General features: G+C 47.9%; 1 protein-coding gene across 1 annotated transcript; it reads left to right on the top strand.

Moving 5' to 3' along the window:
• The first annotated feature begins 3,843 nt into the window (after positions 1 to 3,843).
• Positions 3,844 to 6,358, top strand: LOC133972556 (transmembrane protein 74). Its single transcript, XM_062410075.1, has 2 exons — positions 3,844 to 4,154; positions 4,555 to 6,358. Exons 1-2 carry the CDS (start codon positions 3,876 to 3,878, stop codon positions 5,398 to 5,400), a joined length of 1,125 nt encoding a protein of 374 aa, XP_062266059.1. The 5' UTR covers positions 3,844 to 3,875; the 3' UTR covers positions 5,401 to 6,358.
• Positions 6,359 to 9,523: the final 3,165 nt, after the last annotated feature.

A 9,523-nucleotide genomic window follows, 5' to 3' on the forward strand; every position in this document is an offset into this window, starting at 1 on the left:
TGTGACTGTGGAATCTGTGGTGTGGAATTAATGTTGCAGCCTCATGTTTATCATTGACCATGTATGAAATATGTAGATTGTAAATCATATTATAATTGCTTTACAATGTAATATATATGGAAATTATTGGAAGACATTCTTTTAGAATAACAGAATCTATTTATCTATGTATAATATGTATATATTAAGATTAAGATTAAGATTAAGATGCATTTATTTGTCCCAAACACAGGCACACTCATGCAGGTAGGGAAATTTAACCTCTGCTTTTAACTCATCTGCTGCAGGACACACAGAGCCGTACACAGTGAGCAGCCATGTACGGCGCCTGGGGAGCAGATGTTGGGGGAGTAAGGTGCCTTGCTCAGGGGCACTAGACAGGGTAGGGAGAATCCTCTTGGATTTTTGGACAGATCAATCCAGGTTCGTCTTTTTGTCGTTTCTCCGTGGAGTCGAACCAGAGACCTTCTCTGCCCATAGTCCAAGTTTCTGCCACTAGTCCACAGCATATATATAATAAATGTATAGAGTTGCTGGATGTCACAATAGATTTAGATTTTTTATGTTAAAGTTTATTTCCAATGTTTACTGTATTTTCTGTGTAAAACACAACAAATATTCAGCAGGAGTTCAGAAATATCACATCCTGATATTTGTTTTTTAATGAATCAGTTTAGACGACCAATAAATAAAATGATTATGTATTCACTCACCTTATTGTGTTCGGTAGGTTTATTCAGTGTGTTGCACCAGACTGGTCAGAATGTAAAAGAATGTTAATATAAACTCTTTATTTCCCTGTTGCTCAAAGTGCTGCAGGACGTTGTTGAGTAAACAATGAACAGACTGTGGCTGCGTGAGCTGCTCAGCAGAGGAGGAGAGAAACTCTGAATACATCAGTCAGGAATCGCCCAGAGTGGTGCAGCCAGCCTTGGTTTATCGCCCACATCGCTGCGACCAAGGCGACTTAATTGAGTGAGAAGAAGGCGTGTGTGCACGGAGCTGAGGGTCAGACATCCTCCGTCTGCAGGCTGAAGCTGCTGTGAAGGGGTGGAATGTGTGGAGGGAGATAAAGAAAGGAGATAAGAAAGGAGATAAAGAAATGTAAACTCTGTGGATCTATCAACCAGAGCCCTGTGTGGAGTAACGTGATGTGTCCTGAAGTGATGGGCGATAACATTTTGAAGTTACACGTCCAAAGGTATGTGTGGACTCACTGAAGCTTTCCACAGGAACCAGGAGCGTTTCAAGGAACTTTTGGGACCCAGTTAAAAGGGGCCCGGCGGGATCCACCAAACCGGACACACAGAAAGCGGGTGGGCATGGAGCCTCTTTTGGGGGGGGTTACCGATGTTGGTGTTGTTGCAATCTCCTGTAAAGACGATTATTGACTTTAGGATTGTTCATTCAAAATTGTGGACTAACCTAATTCTCGGGGGCGCCCTGATAGGAGCACAAACATCCAGTATCTGTACTGGTTTTCCTCTGAGAGCTGCAGGCGTTCTAATCCCAGCTGACACTGGGTGGAGGCGGACATTCAGACACCACCTACCAGTCGGGCTCAGAGTCCCACCCACAGGGAATTACCAGTCCCTGATTAATCTGCATGTGTCTTGACTGTGGGAGGAAGCTGGACCAAGAGAGAGGAGTTGCAACCCAGACCCTGACCACTTTACCACTGTACCACCGTGCCACAGTTGTTTGAATTTGTATTATTAAAACTGAAAACAGACAAACACAATCTCCTTGTGTGTCAGATGAGAAATCTTCAGCGAACAGCAGGGGGTCCATACGAAGTTGGAAAGTGTCACTTATTGAGATCTGCTGCTGTTGGAGCCTCCAGAAGAGAGACATGTTGCTAACAACATGTCTCTCTTCCGCTTCCTTGGTCAGAAATGTTAAAACCCGCCTCCAGCGTGTCGCCTTTGCAATGCTCACCCCCCCGACCGCCAAATGTGCAGCGAGCAAAGAGCGTTACCCACAAGCACCGGGGTGGTTGGCCTCGGTTATCAGCAGGAATGAACTTTAATGGCGGAGCGCTGAAGCGTTTTGTAATCGTGACCTTTGGCTACCTAGCCTACATATGCTCCAGTGGCCTGCAGAGAGAGAGGGGGGGGAGGGGGGGGGGCATTCAAGTGCCACCAGGAGGACTTCTGTAAGGGGCTCAGCAAGTGGAAGATCCCGTCTCCTGCACATTATGAAGAACTTTGTCGTGTCACGCTATTTACTTTATGTCAGTTTCATTTCTCAACAGATTCTGAGCTGTGAAATGCTCCTCTGCTCGTTTTGAGGATTGTACTTGTCGGAGCAGAACTGTGTTTCCTGTGAACAAGATGAGTTCCTGAACGCATCGTGGTGGAGATGATGTCTTTGTTAAGCTCCTGAGAAGCTGCCAGGTTGGAGATATGAGCGTTTCCAGCCAGCGCGGCCTGTACGGGATTCGACACGGTTTAGATTGAATAGAACAGAAGACTTTTCTTCCTTCTTCCTCTGAAAATGGGCCAAACAGGTTTTGCAGAGCGTTTGATTCCAAACAAGGAAGAATCCTTCCCTCTCGTGTGTCGTCTCTCTGTCGCAGCGATATTGTTAGAATGCATATTATAAAGATCACGATGTTAAATATGCTCAGAGAGGGAAGGACGCTCCAGTGGTTGATGAGGCAGCTTTGCAGAGGACAAGGATTCCCTGTCGTGCTGAAGTGCTGTTGAGCACCGGCTCCTGTAAACCACAGAAACAAAACCAGCTGTTATTTTATTTCCGGGTAATTTGATCGTTTATATTGAGATGAATTATTGACCCTCTGCGGTACTGCACCGAGTTGGACAGGAAGATGGACTCCGCTCTCTGGTGGTTGACGCTGAGCAGCAGCTGCTTTTCTCTGCAGGACTTGTTGCCCCAGCTGCAGCGCTTCTGTTTCCCAGCTGACCTCTGACCTCCCACTATTCCCTGAGGGATCAATAAAGCATAAATCACACGTTTGTTGTGTCCCTTTAGGCTGTCGCACAACAATTTGCTAATTTCCTCCAAGCACAAGCTGCACATTTAGTCGTTTTGGAATAAATCATGTAAGACTTTGTTAATCTAATGGACATATCCAGACTGCGTCTCAAGGTGAAGACAGAATGTGACTCAGCGTTAAATAATCCAACCAGCAGGTGGAACAATCTGATATTTCCTTTCCCCTGTGCTTGTTCTCACATGTCATGGATCTGAAAGGGTTGTGAGTCCACCTGCAGGGGTTGAATTCTGATGGAAACACAAAGGGAATAGTTGACTTTAGTCCCCCCCCCCCCTCCTCAGCTAGGCAAAATGGATTATTTATGAACATTCATGCTTCCCAGGGGATGAACCCTAAGGAGATGGTTTTCATTTCCTCTCATAATATTCAACCTTCTTTTGAGACCTATTAAGTCTCATCTAGGTCCAAGTTTTTTCATCCAGAGAAATATATAGTCTTACATCTATAGCTACTAAAATATATCTAACATTTATGTATATTCCTGCCCCCCAGAGGATGAACCATGAGGACATTAGTGAACCGTTTATTTTCATCTCGTGCCACTAAAAGGTTGAATAATAGAAATAATATCCGACATAATTAATACCTCATATTTCTGGATATCCATGATCCCAGAGGATGAACCACGAGGACTTTCCTGTTGATATTAGTGTTTCTTAGTGAAATGTCCCAATATATTCATGTTCCCCTCAGGATGAACTGAACTCACTTCAGTTTCAGTGCTCCCTCAGTTTGACACCAACTAAATGGATGATCACCAAAGTGAGGGGGGGGGGGGGGGGGGGGAGAGAGAGATTTCTCATAACCTGGCAACCCCCCCTCGAAGTCGCTCCTGATCCTCGATGGCTCATAAAGAATGAATCAGGTATTGATCCGGATTGGTTTCTGCGTACAAAGAGAGAAAGTAGTGCAGCAGTTAGAAGTGTCCCCGCTCACTCCGCCGCCTCCTGCCTCTCATCTGATTAGTGTGCATGTGCCGGGGACCGCGGAGGCTGCGGCTCGGGGACGAGCACCGGGATCTGAGGCGCTCCACCGGGGCTCAGTCCGTGGAAGGGAGGGATCGGCCGGAGCTTTCTCTCTGAGTGCCCGGGGAGCAGCAGCAGCAGCCGGGGGATGCGAGCGGCCACAGACGGAGGTATAGAGCCAACTCAGCAAAGCGCATCTTGTTCCTTAATAAGCCATTATTGAAACGCATTAGGTGGAATTGGATCCATTAGAGCGCGGCATGCTTTACTAAGTGTGTGCGTGTGTGTTTGTGTGTGTGTGTGTGTGTGTGTGGGGGGGGGGGGGTTAATGAGTGAGGGCATTTCATTGTATTTGCATTAGGGCTTTGCGGGATTCGTTTACGTGCTGCGTGCGTAATTGTACTTTAAATGAAATGGTTGCGGTGCAGCCAGGAGAGGAAGATGCGTAGATTTCCTGCGTGCAGGTCCTTCAGGTGCAGGTTTGAAGTGTTGTGCATTGAGACAGAAAGCACAGATTGAAAGTTGCGGTCTCATATTCAGGCTTCTTGTTTTGTTTCTCTTTTTTTGCAGAGAGGAGCGGACGCATGGGCTGGACGGACCCATGTTCAAATGGCTGATCTGGAACTGTTTAAGTTTGATGGACCGGCTCCGAGAGACGCGTCCCTGGGGTTGAGTTATAAGCAACGTGTCCTGGAGGTCTGCAGCACCGGAGGAGAGACGCTCGATCCCGGCGGAGGAGAGGGTCCATGGACAGGGCTCCGGAGCGCGGCGCGTCCGGAGGAGGAAACAGAAACATCCTTCACCTGCAGACACGGAGGGGATGGAGACTCTGTCCAGCTGAGAGGGACTCAAACCTGCAACCACACTCACTGCTCCTCACTGTACGAGGAGGAGGAGGTGATGGAGGAGGAGGAGGAGGAGGAGGAGGAGGAGGAGGAGGAGGAGGAAGAGGAGGACATCCCGGAACTTTTCTTGCTGTCCGACGACGACCTCTCCTCCTCCGACGGCTCGGGGAAGTCGGTGGATTACGGCTTCATCATCGCCGTCACCTGCCTGGTGACCGGCATCTCTCTGGTCGCCATCTCTTACACGGTGCCCAGGGACGTGCGCGTGGACCCGGACAGCGTGTCCGCCCGGGAGATGGAGCGCCTGGAGCGGGAGAAAGCCCGGGTCGGGGCCCACCTGGACCGCTGCGTCATAGCGGGACTGTGCCTGCTCACGCTCGGGGGCGTGCTGCTCTCCAGCCTGCTCATGGTCTCCATGTGGAAGGGGGAGATGATGCGGAGGAAAGCCTTCGCCTACTCCAAACACGCGGCCAACTTGTACGGATCCATGAGCTTGAGAGCAGCCTCCGGGCTGGAGGACTCCTGCTCGCACCTGTCGGCGGCGGATGAGGATCTGGAGGCGCTCAGCTGACTTCATGGACCGGGCAGGAGGTGAAGACTCTGGAGCCTCACTTGTGCTGCCCCATCATCCGGGGAGGAGGAGGAGGTTCACGGTCTTTTTACAGCTGGGGAAACTTTTTGTCTGACTGGTCCAGATCTCATGGGTTCACATTTTTTTCAAGTCTGTCTTATCACAGCCCTCAGATGCTTTTATGAGTTGGAGGTTGTTGGAATTGTTCCTGTCTGTGCAGAGACAAGATAAAATAAGATAAGACAAGATGAGACTTTATTAATCCTAACTTTATCAGTGTGTATAACTTTAGCGCCTAATAGAAATCCAGAAATGGGAATGAAATGAGTATAATGCTAAACATAAGTAATGATGGCAGTAATGATAATAGGAGTAAATAGTATTGAATATTGCAAATAACTGTAATATTACACTCATTGTATCAGAGATTCTTACATGTGAGGGAATAAGGAGCCAAACCCCTGCACAGATGTTTCCTCACCCCCAGATGTGATTTCACGTCCCTGGTTATCTTGTCACTGATCACTTTTTCCTCCGCAGCAGATCCTGCAGCTTTGGCATCTTTGTTTTGTTCTCATTCAAATGAATCTCTTTTTTTTCCTGTAGAACTAAATTGGTCTGAGTGAGGCCTCGAACCTCAAATCTCAAATCTGACACGGTTGAAATAGACCTCCCTCCTCATGTTGACGTCTCTCCTCCACACACTGATATAACAACAATCTGCTTTATTTACTTAAGACATTGTAATTGGTCTGTGTTTATATCGATTATCGTCATCCATGTGCAGCACTTTCACTGTCAGCGGCCATTTGGGGTTCAGTGTCTTGCCCAAGGACACTTCGGTACGTGGAATGGGAATCGAACAACCGACCCCCTTGTTGGAGGACTGTTACTTGTTACTCAGATTTTTTCCATATGTGCTAAAACTTCATTTGCTATTAAAACCCACTTAATTTTTCTAGTCAATCTGTTTATTCTCACGAGTTACAAATGTTTATTTTGAATTTAAACCAACACATGATGTCCACATCACAATTTCCTTTTAACAAGATATTGAAAATATGTGAACCTATGAGAACAGCTCATACACATCCTGACGAGCTTCACAGATTTCTTATATTCAGATATACATAATGTTTGTTTTATTAAAGGTATAATATGAAATGTGCTTTCTTGGAGGATGGATTTCATTGACATGGTTGTTGGTGATTTGCCTTCCGTTGACCTCTGACCCAGCGTTTTGTCTTTTAATGATGCTGCGATCAGTGAATTCATGGTCACTCTGCCCCCCCCACACAGAAGCTGGAAGGGAAACTCCGAGCTGAGCCGGTGGCGGTAGAAACAGCTTCATTTTCCAGCTCATTAGAAACAGCAAACTCCCTGAATGGCTGCTTGTACGAAGCCGTGCAGATAAAACATTAAAAGCTTGAATCCACGTTGAACTCCAAAGACTTTCTGTTTAATGGGAATGTGTCATGCTCGAGTGTTTGCTCAGATTCCTCCAAAAGCAAACAGGGATACCACAGGAGGTGCAATTAGATTTTGTGGTTGAGCACCACCATAGTTTGAATAACCTCAGGGGGGGTGTTGACTGCAGATGCTCACACAGAGAGAGAGAGACGGCGGAGAGCGAGCGAGTCAATGAACCCCTGGAGGAACGCTCTCCTGGTAATTGGTGTTAGTTAATTGCTCACGGGAGGCCTGTGAGTCAGTGAGGAGGAAAGAGAACGACTGATTCAACCGAACCTCTGTGGCTGCTAACATCCAACGGGGGGGGGGGGGGGGGGCGGAGTCAGAAGGTGAATGAACAGAACCCTCACATTCAGCCTGAGCAGTGAAATATTCTGTTCATCCCTGGAGCTAATCCGTCCTCACCTGTGATTGCCCCTCCAGATGGAAGCTGTTGCTCCATCTGGAGGGGCAATCACAGGTGGACCAGGGGTTTTCTCTGCTCACCTCTCTCTCTCTCTCTCTCTCTCGCCCTCTCTCTCTCCCTCCCCCTCTCTCTCTCCCTCTCTCCTTCTCTCCCTCTCTCCTTCTCTCCTTCTCTCCCTCTCCCTCTCCCTCTCTCCTTCTCTACCGCTCTCCCTTTCTCTCCCTCTCTCTCCCTACTCCCTCTCTCTCTCCCCCAGGCACTGACTCATCTGTTCAAGCTGCTGATTTCTGACTTTTCCCAGATTGGCTTTTTCCACAGCCCCCCCCCCCCCCCCTCCCCCATGTATGAGTGAACCATGTGGGATTGAAGCGAGTGGCATAGTAAGAGCAAAGTGAGTGGGCTCTCACAGGAAATAACGCCAAGGTTGTCTTTTCCAGATCAGAACAAAACCGTGAGGACGTGAGTCTTTTCCACCGCTCGCCCGGCACAGAGGATTTCTGTCCCTCGTTGACATTCATTCAAACCGATTCAGGCCACACAGAGACGATGCTGCTCCTCACATCCCAGGTATCCACGTCAACACTTGACATTTGGCGCTGAGGTGTTGGGTACTTGATGATTTGCTCTGTAACCGTTCCGCAAATGTCTAACTCTCACATCCCATCATCGATGTAGAAGGGAATTAAATGGCCCTGGAAATAAAAGGAGCTTCAGTGCCCTGATTATAAAAAAAAAGTAATAAAGTCGAAAGCTCAATCTAGCGGCAGCAGTAGTCGTCTGTATAACCCGTCTGTTGATTTTTGTCAGCTACAGTTTGTAAGATTAAATATTAGGTTCTTCTTGTTTACACTGTCAATCTATTTGGCTCTTAAATTTGTCTAGCAATTGATTAAACACTGAGCGGAAATTAATATTTGCAAATATTCATATTGCAATGAGGGGACTTTTGGAATCGTCTTCTTTGAAATTACTTGAAGGACACAAAGTCAGTTTATATTCAGGTTCATATGTTTAATTTGTGTGATTACAGAAATGTTTTCGTGCTCTGATGTTCAGAATACACGCTGCAGCTCCTCTTTTCAGCCTCTGTCTGAAACTCTAAGAAAATCTACTTGAGGAAAGGAAAACTGAGAAAGCGTGTATGATTCTGGATTTCTGCGTAATGAGCGAGCGGGACTGTGAGGGTTTGATCAGGTGTTATTGACAGAGGCAACACATTCAGTGTTTTCATGTCAGACCCCATCGTTCGCACGTGATTGATGAAACAACGGAGGTGAAGAGGAGGAGGGTTGAAGCTGCTCGACACCACAGACACATCGTTAGAGATGTTACAGCCCTGGGAAGCTGCAGCAGCTTTAATTAGTGTCTCTGCTTGTTTTACCAGGGAGCTCCGCTAGACACAAAATCAAACCTGTGGTAAAAAATGAGGGACACACACACACACACACACACACACACACACACACACACACACACACACACACACACTGTGACAACGCTGACAGACTGCTGGAGAAACCCTTTCAATTGGCACACAAACGCACAAACTACCAAAACAAACATGAATCGCTCCAGCTGGTGCAGAAAATCAGAGCCCTTTGCAAAAACTGACAAATGGACACACACTCTTAACTGTCACACGCACGCACGCACACACACACACACACACACACACACACTGATATATAACCCTCCTCCATGAATGGAGTTAGAGTAATGATCAGGGCAGCTGGCAGCAGGAAATGGAATTGGATTGCAGAGGGGGTCACTCGGGGTCAAGAGCCGGGGTGTGGCTGTGGACGCTGGGGAGCAGGAGGAAGGAAAGCCTGGGGGGGGGGGGGGGGGGGGGGGGGGGGGGGCGCCTCACGTCAGCGTCTGGACGCAACTTATCATCATCTGTCACAACCACTCAGCACACTGAGACTCACTGAGACTCACTGAGACTCACTGAGCTCTGAGCTGAGAGTCTCTCCCCAGGTGTATGAATCAGGAATAAGATGGAGTCTGAACCGACTGAAACTTTCACTGAAGTTAACGACTTATTCAATAATGACTCTGATTGTTGCAAGGCAACGTGCAGGGGCAGACTCAGAAGAAGGGAGGGAGCAAAGCTTCAGATGGAGGGAGGGAGAGAGGGAGGGAGAGATGGAGAGAGGGAGGGAGGGAGAGAGGGAGAGAGGGAGGGAGAGAGGGAGGGAGGGAGGGAGAGAGAGAGAGACAGTGTGAGGGTGTGAGGGAGGGAGGGAG

The sequence above is a fragment of the Platichthys flesus genome, chromosome 17 (genome assembly GCF_949316205.1).
Source record: "Platichthys flesus chromosome 17, fPlaFle2.1, whole genome shotgun sequence".
Lineage (NCBI taxonomy): Eukaryota > Metazoa > Chordata > Actinopteri > Pleuronectiformes > Pleuronectidae > Platichthys > Platichthys flesus.

Bases quoted from the DNA above. Each gene is read 5' to 3' on its own strand.
- LOC133972556 (XM_062410075.1), top strand. From the start codon at position 3,876: ATGAATCAGGTATTGATCCGGATTGGTTTCTGCGTACAAAGAGAGAAA. The intron at 4,155-4,554 runs GTATAGAGCCAA...CTTTTTTTGCAG, and splicing joins GCGAGCGGCCACAGACGGAG to AGAGGAGCGGACGCATGGGC.